Source organism: Parus major, chromosome 1 (genome assembly GCF_001522545.3).
Source record: "Parus major isolate Abel chromosome 1, Parus_major1.1, whole genome shotgun sequence".
NCBI lineage: Eukaryota > Metazoa > Chordata > Aves > Passeriformes > Paridae > Parus > Parus major.
Genome location: NC_031768.1, coordinates 94,603,881 through 94,621,000, shown reverse-complemented (window position 1 = coordinate 94,621,000; position 17,120 = coordinate 94,603,881). Strand labels below are relative to the sequence as shown.

The following is a 17,120-nucleotide window of genomic DNA, read 5'->3' as shown; positions in this document are numbered from 1 at the left end:
ATATTGACATTTTGTAGCTTTAACTATAAAAGTTAATGGCTGGAAGCTAGGCACCTTTCTTTTGTTCTACAGCACATCAGAGCACTGACCACATGCATATCCATTTGCTGTAGGGTGTCTGGAGAGGGAAAAGCACAAATGTTGAGGAATACTCTTCCTTTATGATTATTTTAAATTTTATCTCCCTCATGTTAATAGAAGTTGACAGTTTCCTTGTGACTCGTTACTTCTGAATGTCCAGTAACTAAACATGCAAAAGGCAACATAATATAGACAGCAAGACAAGCATTTCTAACCTTCATAAAACATCATCTTTGAAAAGACAGGAGTAAAAGAAGTTATCAGCAATATGTACCTCAAGTTGCAAACATTTATTTAAGGCAATTACCAGTAAGTTTATTGGAACTGTTGCTTTTAGTTGAGAGATTTAGGGTTAGATTTTATACCTCGGGGACTTGTTTATTGGAAGCAGAGAGTGCATAATCTTTCCCATTTCACAAATATTAAACACAACATTAAACTTCAGCTTTGACTGTGCTTTCCAAATGTGTATGGAGCACGAGCTAAAGCAATAAACATCAGTTGTGCTTTTGGCTCTACTTTAGAGTGACTTGTGTGGCAGAAATGAAGACAGAGATGATTGCTAGTGCACTCCCTCCTCCCCACCATATTTAGGGATCAGTTGCTGGCAGAAACTGGAAGAATTGCAGAATGGTTCTTAATTCTAGGAAAAATGATTAAGTTTTATTGTGGCAGCCAGAGACTTCAGCTCTAGCATACAATTTATATGGATTTTAGAAAAAGTAAGGTGTAGTAGAGGGACAATAAAAATACTCTCAAGAAATATGCCAAACATATAAACCCTCTAAACCCTATTGCTGAAAAATATCAGATTATCTTTGTACTCCTAGTACATCTTGTATGTGATGAAGTTGGCCCAGTATGTTATATTAAAACAATGTACTTTAAATTTCACACTCAAGGCTGTCTATCCCATGTTCTAGATATTCTAGTGATCCAAGTTCCACTGCACACTCTGAAAATGGTCTTCAGTGTGCTCCACACATTTTTTCACAGTCAAAACAACTAGGTTTATAAAAAATGCATTCATTTTTGCTCTGAGAACTCCTTTTTGGTCCTCTCATGCTTTGCCTTATGTGAATTTTACAGAAAGCAGGTGTGTTTACAGGCTTCCCTGAACAGTGGTAGGTGAAGCTTTTATTGAACAGGATGTGGAGGAAGTGGTTCCCAAATACGAAAATTCATTGTGGTCTATGTAGACCAAGGCTAATACAATTTAATGCTTCCTCTTTTCTTGTCCGTTTTAGTGGTTCATGGAAAGAGAAAAATACAAAACAAACCAGCATTAATTTAGGTGTTAGGCCAATTTAAGAAAACACATAAACTTCACATGTAAGTCATTATTCCTTTCCTAAAAGGCATCAACCATTTAAAATATCATTTCTCCTTTCTAACAAAGATTATAGGTCTACAAGGTAGAATGAAGTGCCTTGCAGACATTTCCTCATTTCCTTGATTTAGCTGTGCATCCCTGGTTTTGTTAATGGAGCTACATAGCTGGTATTCTGTTAGGGATAATTGTCCCCAGCTGGAACTGTAATATGGAAGATGACACAATATAAACAACAATATATATTTCTAAGGCCCACAAATTCCATATTTCCAACCCAGCCATTGTAGATTAATGTGAAATTTATTGTCAGCTTTTATGCTGGGTCACACACCTCTTATGAGTCAGCAGAAATATTAATTTATAAAATTTCATTTCTATGGATGGATATATTTTTAAAGAAATTATTAAGGACATGACATTTCCTAGGATTTTCAGGAGAGCTATATGACTTTGTACAACATATGACATTTATCCACATTTCATCCATTAAAATATTGAGCACCTCACTGCACTAATTCTTAAAATATCTGTTTTTCCTTTGTTTTGTGAATTTTATAGTAACTGAATCAGCAGTTACATAACATTATCAATAAATTGGGATCTGGCTGCACAAGGCACGTGCAAAGAGGAAAGGATTCTGTTGGATTTCCTGAACTTGTAATGAGTTTCTTCTGGCAACAAAGTCTTGAGCAGCTTCATGGACTAGTAGATAGATCTGAATCTCACTGAAATGTCAATGTCAATGACAAGGCAGCAGCAAAATTTGTCTCCAAGAATTATGCCTCTGTTTCAGGACACCAGATGTGGTTTGTACTGAGTATCCTTTATGTGCTCACATGACAGTAAATAACATTATTTTTGGTCATTAAAGCTTTTCAGACAGTGTCAAAAGATATCAAGATGTTAATTCAGCTAGACTAATAAAAAGGTGAATGGACTCATCCAAAAGCTCTTGGCTTGACTTTAAAGGTTTATCTCTATTTTTTTCAGTCTTCCTGACTCATAAAGAAGGAGTATTTGCTTAAGAAACTTGTGTTAATCTTTTCTAACTTGGCTAGGAAGATTGCAAGCCAGTCTCCTAGAAATTGTTGATGCTGTTGGAGAAACCCAAAAAATTGGGTGGAGACAGGAAATTTTTGTAAGAATGAACAGCAATTACTTAACAGAGTGAACAAAATTATTTTCCCTTTCAGTTTCTAAAACCAGCTCAAAGTTGGGCAATGCTTTTGCTTTTCCTTTTCTTGTACAAGACTGTACAGTGTAAGAGGCGAGTGTGTTGGTGATCCTGCTTTATAACAGTGCCAGTAAGTGATGGGTGAAATTTGTGTTTATGCATATATATGAGAGGGTTCTATACCACCTTGAGCACATTTTAAAAAGTGTAATTCAGAGATCTGTGCTAGAGCAGTGCTTAGTTAAAAGATCTTGCTGTGCAGTTTCTTATACCTGATCAATTACCAGAAACTGTCAATTGTTTAGCCACACACCTTTCAAGATGCCAAATAATGTGAATATTAATTCAGCATTATAAAACATTGCTAATGCTAGCTGAGTCTGGTGGAAGGGAGGACCTGGGGGAGATCAGCAGGTGCTTCTTCCTCTAGACAAGTGCATTGATCAGCAGCAGGTTCATTCATGCCAGCCTCTTTCTCCCACTTCTCTGTCTTTTCCTGTTTTTGTTACACTACAATCCTCCCCTTCCTCCAACTTTGTCCTTAACCACATCCCATGGTAAGTCTTTAACAATCCCTAAATACAGATTAAGCACTTGCACCCCGAAGCCAAAAAATACTTTGATTTGATTTCTGAATCCAGTGGTCCATGAATTATAATGATACATTTGTGACACTATTTTAAGATTCATTTTAAGTTCATTCATACATAGTTTTGCTTTCAAGTGCATATTGGCTGGGTCCTGAATAGTGTGCTTGAAGAAAAGCAGAATTCCCTAGCATTTTGTAGTGCATGCTAGTTGCCTGCTGCCACTGATTTGAAAGTCTAGCTCATGGCATGTGGAAATAAAATGTTCTCCTATGTTAATCTGATTTGTCAGTGGCATGTATTTTTGTTACATTCTGGTTGTCTTCATAAGCTGTTAAGGTGGGTAATAGAAGCCTTTTTCTTTTAATAATTGTATTTATTGATATAATATATTTGGGGCATTATACCATCTAGAATTAGGCATGGATTTATCGAAGAGCACTTTTCTGGTACATCTGGGCATTTTCCTAGAGTTTTGTGGCTAAAGAATTGAAGGTGATCACTATTTGGACTTTATTTCTGATCTGAAAGGAGTTCTTAGCCAAGATATTTGTTGTGCTAACCTTAATAAAGGGGGTTAGACAGTAACAGATTCAGACAAGTGGTCTTAGAGTAGCAGCCCTCCAAGAATGTGTTAGGCATCAAGGAGTCACTAAAGTTTTCATAGCAAATTTGCAAATGTATTTCAAACTTAATTTGTTAAAGCTTGAGTTGTTTTGTAGAGATCCTTAATTTATGAGATTGCAGATCCTCACAGGTGAGAGACAGACAGATGTGTAATTTTTATCTTTATCATATATGTCTCTGTTATATACTGACTAATGTTGAAGTGATTTTTGGAGGCAGATGCTGGATTCATGCATCTGTGTCCAGATATTTCAACATTGATCTTAATTATATAACTATCTTTTTCTTACTAAATATAGTTCAAAGAAAATAAGAAATATTCAGTTGCAAATGGGATTGCCTGTACTCTGTGGTGTAGTTTGCTTTTACTTGAGTTTATAATTTTATCTTTCAAATGAGCTTCTCTTAAATATATTTTCCTGTAAATTGTGGATCTATTCTGTGAATCATAATTACATCCAATCAAACATCCATATTTTTATGACTGTCACCTTTTCCCACCTACCTCCTATTTCAGCAATTTATCTCTTAGGCACTAAATGAATTAGTGCAAGGTAAACAATGGTTTTATTTAAGTTCTGGTACTCTGCACAATTTTCATTTTCTTCTGCTGTGTTACTCACTTCTCCCCAAGATTTCTGCTTCTTATAGACATGGATCTGTGGAATGGACTATGAATATATAGGCATTATAAAAGAACACAGATTATCATGAAATATTTCCTGTAACTTGACAGAATTTTATAATGGGTGAGGCAATGCTTTAATGCCCTGAAAATGAATTGAGTAATAGTAGCGTCAGATGGTTTCAGCATTGTGATGATGACTGATAGTCATATTTCTCAGCAAGAAAACTGATTCAGTGTGGAAACTCAGTAGTCTTCTGAACTTACTAAAAAAATGTTGAATTTCAGTGGAAGACTAAGAAAGAACTCCCATTTCCAATGAGTCAAGACTCATTATATGATATTGAAAAAGCTCTCTGCATTTTTTAATTTCAGGTGCCTTGGATATAGAATGTATACCTGCCCAGAACAAAAACATTTCAAGACATGTGTCCTCCAGCCCATGCATAATGCTTTGATACTGTGCATCAAACCTATGAATTTATTTTGAATTACATTTGCTCTATTCTTAACATCTATACAGTAGCGTGGTTGGTTCTGCTCAGGAATCATGGAATCATATTTCTAAATTAAGATATATTTTAAGTACAGAACAGAAATTTATTGATTTATCCCAGGTTTTGAATGGATTTTTTTAACAATTTCACTTTCTGATTTCAGTTATAATGATCATATTTTCTTAAATTCCATGTTTCTAAAAAAGTGGTACTTTTTAAACCTGCTTCTTCTCTAACAGCACTCTCTCAACATCTAGTCTCAGCCTATTTTCCTAAATACTTTCTTTTGTAGGATGTATTACAGTCAGAAGAGCCTTGAATTCTCTGGAAAACGGGAATGTGTTGTATTCTTTATTAAGGCAACATTTGTTAAATTCACCAAAATAAAGCTTAATGAAGAGCACATAACACAAAATATTTCCACAGAAAACACCTGGTTACAGAACAAAAACACCCACGAGAGCTAAAGAATCCAGAAAACTGCCAGGTTTTGTAGCTGAGATGTCCAGTGAGGCCTTAACAGTCTTTGTTTATTGCCAGATTTTGTTTAGCAGCTGATCTATTTCTATACTGCTACACAAATCATTTCAGATTTCAGCCCGAATTAATTTTTCCATCTATGGAGCAGGAAAAAACTGTTTCAAAGTATTTTAATAAAATTCTTTCACAATACTTGGACATTTTACTGATAAGCCCATAAATTTTTAGAGTTTTGAAGACTGCCTTTGTAGTTCTCTAACTTTCAAGGTCATGCTTTAGAGTAACCCTGTTGAATACTTTGTGAGTTATAACAGTCTCACAAGTGGGCATAAATGCAGAGCAGAAAACTAGGCTTAAAACAGAGGGAAAACAAATTCTTTTAAAGTCTTGCTTATTTCTAGTTTTCAGCCTCAATAAAAAAAAATGTCCAAGTGGTTACACTTATGTAGCCCTCTAAATATTAAAAAACATTTTTTGTAAATGAAGATGTATTTGCACTTTGAGGGTTCCTTTTTCTAACTCTTCTTTCTACACTGCTTTGAACAGCTGTTGTCAATGCTTGCCTTGGTTATTGGGTGCAGATGAAACCCATTTTAAAAGACTAATTAAACAATTCAAGTAGTACATGCATAGTATGGGTTTCCAGTTATTTGGGTGCACAGAATCCGTGAAGTTAGAGTGGTTTTCCCACACTGGCAGAACTTCTTCAGTAGTACAGCGAGCTTTGGATTTTTTCATACTGCTATTCCTTTCTCTCTCTTTACAGAAATCTGTATGTAAGAGAAAATTGAATGATTTCTTAGTGGTTCTGTTTAGTTGGTAGAATTAAAGGTGCCTGTTACACTGAAATATGCAGGAAATTCAGTCACTTATTTATAGTTATACATTTGCATAAATATATCTGAACTAACTATCTATGAATAAAATTCTATGTAGAGAAAACCTTTTTTTTTTAAAGCTAGAGTAAAAATAATTTTGGTCAGTATAGAGTGAGCCAAATTCTGCCTATGGATATCTCGCTGGAATCTCTTAAGACAGCTTCTCTCATGTTGCAGTTCAGAGAGAATAGAGCTTTCTTTTTAAAGAATTAAGAAGGGCAGAAATCTCTGACATTGGGTTTTAAGGAGTGAAAGGCTTATTTCTGAAGAGAAATTCCCCAAACTCAAATAAACATCTCAACCTTGTTTTAATCGAAGCATTTATAATTTTGAACTCAATGAATTTTAAGGTAAACAGCCTAAATATCACAAAGATTGGATAATGTGTCAAGAATTCACTGACTATTTGACATTTTCTTGTTAATTTCAGATTATTCTCTTTTTCCAATAGACATCACATCTGTACTCATTGCTTTTTCATTCATTTGCAGATGCAGAGCCGCGGTATTTGGTTTCAGTAAGACCAGCACGTATTTCAAACAACAAGAAATCTTGTTCAGGTAATATAATATTACTGGATCTCTTTCCTAAATTATTTGAGAGAAAAGTGAACCTTTTGCTGGGTTTCTCTGAAAAGATATTCCTACCTGTAGGCATCTTAGTGTGGCGCACAAATTCCATACACGGAAAGGTAAAATGTAGGACAGTGTTTCCTAGTCAGTAGCCACCACACACATGGCATTCAAAAATATGAAGATTTACCTAAAGATTTTTTGCATAAAGTTCTTACAAATGAGAAGTGAAAATTAGATTATTAATATCTGGTGTTTAAAGACAGTTATTCTTCCCAAACTACAAGTGAGGATTCCTTCATCCATTGATATGTTAATGCTCTTTGTTTCTCATTGGTAAATGGTGGTGTCTGTCTGTCTCTCTGTCTGTCTCTCTCTATATCAATATTACTACTAAGTTTTCTGATGCAAGAAGTAATGGAAAGAGTGATACTTCCAGCTGAATCTATACACAGCAGAGTTGAAATCTGAATTTTATCCTTATCTGTTTCAAAGTCTTTCTATATAACCTTAATCATGTCATTAATATTGTTAGTTCTGAATTCCTTACTTTAATATGGAGAGTTAATTATGTACTTTAATATGGAGACTTCTTTCAGGATGACTGGATTGTTGCAAAAAATAAACTGATGACCTGTCCCTGGAAGCACTCAAGGTCAGGTTGGACAGGGCTCTGAGAAACCTGATCCAGTTGAGGATGTCCCTGCTCATGGCAGGGGACTTGGACTAGAAGGTCCTTAAAGGTCAATTCCAACCCAAATTATTCTATGATCTTTACATGATTTTTATTTTTTTTTTCCTAACTCCTGGTAATGCTTGGGATAAATCTTTTCTTGCTCTTGGCCAGGTATAACACAACATGTCTAGAAAGGTTTTGGAAAGTGATTTGCCTTACAGATGCAACATACATATGTTGGTTTTTAATGTAGGTTTTGTAGCAACATATTCATCATCAACATAAAGTAAAAACCAATATGGTTAACATTTCTAAATGTATACACAGGTATTCATTGAAAACATAAATCAGACTGTCACTAGGGCTGGTTAAGTAAAGAGATAATAGGGTTCAAAAGGCATAAGAAGAAAGTTAGTCAAATCTGGTTCACAACAGTGAGAAATAAACCCTTTTGATCAGTGGCTTAAAAACTTTCAAGAAATGTTGGTCACCTGTACGTTTTGAGGAAGTGCAGATCCTTCAGGTTTTTGAAGAATGTAATGTAAAGAATACATTGATTTCCTATGGTCAATCATCTTTCAAACACCAGAGATTCTCCTTGGGCATGTAGCAGTCCATAAACTGCAGGTTCAAAATAGAGTCTCCACATCATTTGTTCATTTCCATCTATTAGCTTTTAAACATTCCTTAAAATAAGTTCTTTCTCCACACAAGAATTGTACTCCTTCATACAGAGGAGTTCAGCATCACACAAAACCTGGTTTCAATATAGTCAGTAATTAAAGAGAAAAATCCCGCAGATACAGACCCTGGCTCAGGTCTGCCTGCAGAAAAAAGCAAAAGAACTTTTGCAGGTTTTATTTTACTCTTAAGAATGCTCTAGAAAATATTTATTATGTGTAGACATATTTGCATTGTTACTGAGAAAACTGCCAAGAAATTACCATTTTTATCACATCCATGGAGACTTTCTAATGTCCTGGACTCTGTCATGTCTTCTGTGATATAGTCCAAGATAGCCAGAGTTTTTAATTTAAACTGCCTATAGCTTATTCTTATACGAGGTATACTGAAACCACCAAATGAGCAATTTCAAAAACTAGTTTAAACTGGAATGTCAGGCTGAAAAAGTGACTATGGACACTGTCTCTGCCACTTTTGTAAATCATATGTTAGAAATAGTGACCACAAAAAATGGAGAACTGTTGTACCTCTCCCTTCAAGCTTAGAAGAGGGGATCTTATTTTACTTAATTATCAAACTGCAAAATTTTCCTTTACGTAATGCAAGAGAGAGAGAAATTAACTTTATATGTTTTTTATGTAGGTCGGAACAAGACACAAAAGCCTCTGCAGCTGGTGGTTGGCACCCTCTCCCCAACCTCTGTATTTCTCTCTTGGGGCATCCTAGTCAACCCTCAGCATGACTGGACAGCAACAAGTAACTGTGCTAGCGACAGGTAACAAGAGAAAAGGATGGGGTTTATTACTATCACGATTTTGTTCTGTGCAGCTCTCTGCTGTGATTATGATAAATAGTACAGTGGAAATTAAAATGTTGTAAACAATAGCTCTCAATGTAAAATAAGTTTTCTCATTTGCTCATGCTAGTGCTCTGCAATTCTTTACTTGACAGCAAGTTTAGTCAGATGTCTACACACCGAATTACAAATTGTGCTATTTCACACTGAATCCTTTGTTCTTAAACTAATGGCCTTGGCTCTACCTCCATTTGTATCTGAACCAATTGAAACTTTGTTAAATCACTGGAAATAGTTTACTTTAGAGTTGACCGATTAAGTGTAAAAGAAGTCTTTTGTTGTGCTGAAGTGGGGGAATGATGCCTTGTTTTAGCACCATTTGATTTTTTATTTCCTTTATTTTGTCTTATCACTATAATGGCTTTCCTTCTGTTGATACAGTACAGCTTTCATTAACCTTCTGTTGTAAGAGGATCTCTTCTGTCAATATTTTTAGCATTCACTGGGTGGCACAGTAGGTGGGAAATTCAGGAAGGCTCACCAAGTAGTAGTTTCAAGAGAAGTCATAGTGCAGAAGAGCTTCTCAATTAAGTGCACTATTATGGTTTAGTCAGCCCTTGGGAGATGATTAAAAGTATTTAAATTGCTGATGCAGATGTTTTCCCTACTCTGTCTTTTTGTGGTCTCTTTATCTTCTTCCTTGACAACAGAAGAATGTTTTTTTACCTTCATTTTTATTGTGTGAAGCTCTATTCTACACAGCAGTTTTCTAAAACTAAAAAGAAATATTTTGCATCCATGGGATGCATCTACATCTTTTTTGCAACTGTTATCTTTTGGGTTTTAAATGCACCTTTTTTGTTCTTTTTTCATGGTTCAGAACATTTCTTTAACATGTCTAATATTTGTGTAATTTGTAGCTGTCTAATTTAGACTTGAATTTTCTTACTCTGCTGTTCATAAGAAAGCTGTAGCTGACACAATTAACCTGGATGTCAAACATAGGTTATGTTAAGAAAAACATCCCATGTAGCCAGGATAACTTTTTCATACCTTTACAGTAGTTTCATACCTCACAAAAAGACTAATCCTGTTCAAGCATCAGAAATTTCCCTTGAAAAAAAATTCATCACCAACCAGAATTTCAAGCACTATTAAAAGATATTAATGTTTGTTTGGAAAAAGTTATGGAATGTTAGTAAATGTTCAAGGATGAAATTTGGTCGGATTTTTCTTCAGTAGAAATAAAAGTTGGTTTAGGCTTAGACTTTGCTCCTTCAATAAAGAAAGAAGCAAATATTTTCCTACTGTGAGAAATTGAAGCAATGAGCTGATTTTGGATGAGCTTGTAAAGTGTTCTGACGTAGCAATTTTAGCACCATTTTTACCAAGGATTTTATCTTTATGTGATGTGTCAGCATCAATGTTGCAGCACTCCTTGTGCAGTGGAAATGAAGAACACTTCAGGAGAAGCCTATGTCCTGTATTAACCCACCTGGAAAATTCAAGGCAAATGGTATCCACCATGGCTTCATCAATTCTGTGTTTTCTCCTCAGTAGCTGAGTTTTCTTTTTGGACATTCATTGACTCAAAGTTTGAACAAGTTTTTAACACAGTTTTTCAGTTAGGCCAGTGTGCTACTAGTGTCTTTCTATGTTTAGAATATATTCTGATGTATTCCTCCTCTCAAGAATTACTTCTAATGTGCACTCCATTTTAATGAAATATTGTCAGACAGGAGTAGCTAGTTTAAAAACATTTATATCAAGTTACAAATAATCTTATCAAATATAGGTATATACCTATAACCAGATTTCTGTTTTGCTATCAAGCATAAAAATGAAGTTAATGAAGAAAAAAAATAATTACTTAAGTGGTGCTCTTACTAATTTTACCTTTACTGGGCCGAAATGCTTGTGATTTGTATAAGGTATGAGAACAGTTGTCCATGTGATCATGGTATGTATATCTAGAATTCTAAGAGAGATTTGGTCCATATATATTTCTAGTCAGTGTGTAGAAGAAAAACTATAAATTTATTATAATAATTTGAATGAATGTTGATAATGCAAGATAAGAAAAAAACCAGGAAGCAGCCCATTCTTAGCAAGTTAGTGTTGTGATAAAAGACTTAAAAAGCACATAATGGACTCACTGAAATGTCAGTCTATTTCAGGGGCAGTCTACCTGACTCCATGCTTTTTCATCTGGCATGTTCTTACTGCTGCAGTGTGCTGTTAATCATCCTCAAGATTGCTGTTAGTGGCTAACCTCTGACCTTTGGCATTGGCAGTACGTAGCAGCCAGGACCTCTTGACTCAGCTCTGTCAGTAAATCTCCCACCAAGGTTTGAATTTATAACTCTCTATGACCTGAAATGGAGTCACCGTTCTCAGCCTCAGATTTTACCATCTCCACGTGGATGTTAGGCTTTTGGACAAATGTTGCATAATAAAAGTTAATTCAATGTGTTACTGAGTCAGAAGATAGAAACCACATGGAATAGCACAGTTCTGCTGGCCAAGATTTTCTCTAGAGTGAGTTTGACCTCAGAGGGATATTCCTTGGAAGATCTGGTTTTGTGAGCAAATGAGTTTGGAATAAGAGCTGCCATATTCTCAAGGAGCACTGGTATCTTTTACTGCTCCAATGAAATTATTGCTTGCTTCTTCAGGGCACATAGTGGTCTTTTGTATCTATGAAATTTTTAAGAAACTCCATGAGAAAATCTGACTGTGACATTTTTCAACAAACCATTTTTTGGCTTAACTCCCTAGAGATTAACAGCATAAGCCAATAGAGTTCTATGTATTGCCTTCAAGGTAACCCCAAATGCTAATCCCTTGTTGAAGCAAAAGTATTCACTGCCATTTTTTGTGAACCAAAAATAAAAGGTGAAATTTTGAAGCATTCTTGAAGTGATTATTATCTCTCATCAGGCCCTTACCACTAGAATTTAAAATAAAGCAAAAGTATATAAATCAAAACCCACAAATGTTTAGTTTTATATAACTGATGAGAACTACATTACACCAGAAAGCACTGTTGGTGGAACCTTTCTCAGCATCCTCTGCCTTCTGACACCAGTGGAAGACAGTTGATGAGAGAAGATGGCAAAGTCATGATTTCCTGCTGCACAGCCATGTTCATTTCCTCTCTTTATTATTTCCAAGAGAGTGAGAGGCTTGTTTTCTCTTTGCCTGTGTTCAAACAAACATTAGTGGACAAATCTGTCAAAATAAAAGTACTTCATTTACTATCCATCCAGGTCTGAAAAAGAGAGAATACTCTGTAGATTTTTCTTTCTTTGTATTTGCTTTGATTAGAACATTTCTGTTGCTGTGGGTTGAAAAAGGTGGACTTTGACTTTCAGTTCTTTAGGAAGGAAAGCCAGAGGATGGAACAAAAACTGTTTTTTTCCATGTTAGATGAAAGCAGGGTTTATAGATACAGTAAAATATAATATTCTATTGAGTGGATTGTATAGAAAAACAAAAATGCTTTCAGATACATGCAAAAATAGGAATTTAAAACCTGAAGTATGTCTATTTTAAGTTAAAAAGTATGACAAATTCACACTGACATTGTTTTAATTGGTTTGCCTGTGATTTGAATGTCCTCACGTCATACTTGCAAGTAGCACAAATTTTATGTTTTCTTTTGTTTTTTATCTGATGCTTTTAAAAACAAAGACCAAAACCAAAAATAGTAAGGGAAAACCAGAGAAGAGTCCATATTTACTCTTTTATATTGTATAGTATGTAGAAGTAGGGTTTTTAAAACGCTAAATTCCGAAAGATATGTGCCCATCTCCTCCTGTGCCCATTTACAAACTGCTATCATTATACAGCTGCCAACCAAGTCATACTTTGTGTTGCAAGTGTCATACAAAATGTACTTTAAACATAGAAGAATTTCTTAAAGCAGCAAATACACTTCTTGAGTCTCAGATGTTTTTGAGTTGCTGCTGTGGGAGTACATGCTAAAAGCTGGTGTAAACTGGAATGATTTGTTACTGTTCAGTCTCTCCCTCTTCAGAGCCTCTCACTCTTCATTTCAGTCATTCTACTAAAAGTTTTGAGTAAAAGAAATGAATTTTAGTGATCATGTAAAAGTCAAAACTAAATTGGAAAGTGCTTTATGTGCAAACTTAACTGCTAACCATCAGTGATGTCATTCTTCCCTTTTCTTATATATGCTGGTGTCTGTTACTTTAAACTTAGCAGTAAAAAGAGAAACAATATAATCAACATCATGTGTCAATTTGCACAACACTCAGTGTCTGAAAAATCAGAGTTCAAACCATTTCTTGTATTACTTTCTAACATTAAATAGATGCTGCACATCTAATGAAGTATAACTATAAGTAAAGAAATGCTGATAGTCTCTTTTAAAAATTCTGATTACATTTCTGTGAACAAAAAAGAAATGAGCTTCATAATCTTTTGTCTCTGGCAACACAAAACCATGGAGCTGGAATGTTCTTTTATCTCCAAGGCTTAATTGTTTGTTTAGTGTTACGTGTGACTAAAATAGTCATGATTAAATTGTTTGGAGTTTTAGTTGGGACCTGGTTCCAAGTAAATCCATGATATTTATACAAACTGACCCAGTCTTGAAATCTTGTAAAACCATCTGTCTTATAAGATTTCCAGTATCTAATTGTTTGTGTCTGAATATTTGACTCTGTGGCCATGTTCTGGGAATCTGGCTGAAAAGAGATTTAGTTTAAAAATGGAAAAATGGCACTGGAATTCTGGGCAAAACAGTATAATTCACACTGATAGATGAAAACTTGATGTCTTGCCTATCCATCCTAGAATTTTACTTCCTTTAACAGTGAGTAAGATTTGCTTCATCTCAAAAACAAAAACCATCTGTGCTGTTTCTTTAAAATGGTCATTTTATTTTGACATCTAGTGCAATGGAAAGGCTGTCTCTAAACTGAAAATTCCCTTGCATTTTTAAAAAACAAACTATGTAAGCTAAACATAGAATAGAAACAGCCTTCTGTGTGAGGCTGGGAGTCTTTTACATTAATTTACATACATTTACATCAAATACATTACATTTGCAGATATAGTAATCACTGCAGTGGTTGGCCTATGAGTAATCTTTAAATTATGAAATTGGTCCTATTTTATTTCTGCCATCACATTTTGTGTACCTCTTATATGGAGACAAGCAAAGTTAAAGTATCATCAAAGATACAGAGTGTCAAGAATGCAGACACTAAACATTCCATGATGTTGCACAAATGCATATGAAAGAGGCTCTCTTGATGAATGTAGGTTCTTTATTCCTCTGCTGTGCTGGGTTTTGCTCTTTTTTTCCCCCTCATTATCACAGTGATTAATTCTGAGTGCACCAAAAGCTCTCACGTGCTCATGACACCTTTTACATTATTGGAATGTTAGCTGTCTAATAAAAAGAGAGGAGGTAAAATTTCCCTGCAGTTCCTGGGGTGGCCTGATTGGTGGTATCTTCAAATGAGTGAAGCATTGCCTGTCAGGGGGAGAGAGGGAGGTACTAACCTCCCTCATTTGATCTAATGTTTTATAGAGTGCTAGCTGGCAAAAAAACAGTGTGACCTCTACAATCATTTGATTAATATTTGTTGTAAATAGAGATTCAAGAGTATTCAATAAAGATTGTTCTGATAAAATGTCCCCCACCAAAACACATAACAAATCAATTAATCAAAATTAAATGTTACATTAAAAAGTTAAATATTGTTAGTTCTTTACACCTGCTGAGAATCTAGATTCACCATATGTAGCTGGGTGTGCCATCTCCTTGCTGAAACATCAAACCAGTATTCACAGGTGGGAATAGCATTCCTGGGAGTGTTCCCCAGTGTATTACTTGGACATTAGCTGTTAGGGCCCTGTGGTGAGCAATCAGATTTTCCTCTCCTTACCTCAGAGGTAATGGGAAGTGTTCTGTTTGAGTAACACATAGTGCAACTCTCCCCTCTGTGTGACTATGACAGCACTCGATTTCAGCCTGCCTCCTATCATTCTGCAGGGAATCTGTGAAGATGTTTTGCTGAATGTTTCCAGTTCAGCCAGCTGCACTCATTTTGTGCATGTATGTCACTGCCACAAGGGGATTGATGGATGTGAGTGGTGACTGGATCTTACTGCTTACTCATGTCTTCAATTATATGTGTTGACTGTTTGATATTGTATTTTTGATGTAAGAAAGGTTTGGAAAAGGGAGAAATTAAAATTACAACAAAATTCAATCAGTACAGTGTTCTCAGGAAGACTGAATTTGCATTTTATTTGGCAGTCTGTTGGTCTGGTTTAACAATGAGTTGTTGTTCTTTGATGACAAAACTTGGAATTTCTGAATTTTTACTCTGTAATAAAATGGTTGCATTTCTCCAAAAGCACATGTAGATATTTAGATATTTTTAATAGTCAAATGATTGTGACCTGCAAATTGTTAAATGGAACTTCATTTTTATTGCTTTTTACTGAAATGATTGAGGAAATTCTGTCATCACAGTCAGTGTTTTTAGTACTCACTATGGCAAGTTTCCACTGAAATAATTATACTCTTGCTGAAGGTTTTATAGGCTTGGAAATCTTGGAGTTGAGAGCACATTTCTTCTGTGCTGTATGTTTCTCTTTCTAATGGCATAGTTTGGCACAACTATGGAAATCTTCTTTTCAGATTTTATAATAGTCTTGAATTTAAGTGAAAGATGGGTTGTTTGTTGTTTTTTTTTGTTGTTGTGCAAGTGTTCTTTGTATTTTAATTCATGTTAGAGTGAAGGAATTTCCAGGTGGAGAGTCAGCATTAAAAAGTAGAACATTTTGTCCACTACAAGCAAGTGGGGTCAGCCACTTAAAAGCCGATTCATTATTAACAAGTTTTTAGTATTTTTTTTTCTCCTCATTTCTCATGTATTTTTCTCTTAGATTGTTCAGTAACTGAACTGGATCAGTATACTCTCTTTTTTCCATCACATGCAAACATTTTATTTCTGTCCCATTGGATTTAAGTAGGTAGGAAAAGGTAAGGATGAAGATGAAAACAAGTGAAAATTCCTCTTTCGGGCATGGGAAGAAGGTGACTATTTCCACTTGAATTCACATTTGATGTCTGTCTATACTTATTCCAAATCCCTTCCCTAAAGACTGTATGGGGTCCAGTAAGAGGCATTTGTGTTGAACACTGAATTTGTTTATTAAAGTTACAGCCTTTGCAAGACAGTGACAGAGTTCAAATAAACTTTTCCTGTTGGTTAATGTCTGTGTTGACTACATACAAATGGATTAAGAGGATAAAGGAGAAGAAATTTTCCTTCTTTTAATGTTTCCAATAATTGATTGTTTAAAATGTTCTTTGTCAGTTTAACTGATAATTAGGTCTATTATTTGGGATTTCATTAGATCACAGCCCACAGAAGTAAGGAGGCACTTTATTACTTGGTAGTCCTGGAACTGAGAGAATATATTCACTACTTGTCTTCTTTTTCCTTCTTGTTTTCTTTTTCTTTCCTTTTCAAGTTTTAAGTTAGACTATATCTTGTTTTGAACACAAAGTAGTATAGTTAATGAAGATTCATGAGCCAACATAAATATTGTTCTTGTAAGCTGGTGAAATACCTGAATGAGCTGCTGAAGTAGCAACTAAATCAGGAGAATCTATATTTTTGGTACCAAGAAAACAAATTCGACAGTTATGAGATAAAATAAGTAAATAAAGTGAACCAGTTTGGAAATACTTTGCATGAGTGACACGTGCCTTGTCTTACATTGTGTTTTAATAGTGAAGTAGCAATTTCTGTGTACTCAGCATTCACATTTCATGTAAACTGTGCTCTGAAACTGCTCTTCTGTAACTTCAGAAGCAGCAGCTTTATGAATTCACTGTATTGGGTTTGGTCCACTAAGTAATTTTAGTCTGGACTTTTGAAACCTTTTCAGTTGTTTAAGAACCCTTTTTTGGTTGGCTTTTTAAGTTCTCTTCCTTTTTCTCTATATAATTGTCTATATATAATACCTGTAATAAATCTCACAACCTTGATTTGCAAGCATTAAGTTGTTCTATTTAAGTGTGGCAAAATACAAAGGTCTGAATTTGTCCCTTTTCAGA

The 17,120-nt window shown here is 35.0% G+C and overlaps 1 protein-coding gene across 23 annotated transcripts in view; it reads left to right on the top strand.

Annotated features, from left to right (window-relative positions):
* ABI3BP (ABI family member 3 binding protein) overlaps window positions 1-17,120 on the top strand; it is a 135,277-nt gene that overhangs the window by 22,106 nt on the left and 96,051 nt on the right. For all 23 annotated transcript variants that reach the window (XM_015624788.2, XM_015624997.2, XM_015624980.2 and 20 more), the window contains exons 3-4: window positions 6,774-6,842; window positions 8,857-8,989. In XM_015624788.2, the coding sequence (XP_015480274.1) occupies window positions 6,774-6,842; window positions 8,857-8,989 (202 nt within the window). The remainder of the gene's footprint in view (window positions 1-6,773; window positions 6,843-8,856; window positions 8,990-17,120) is intronic.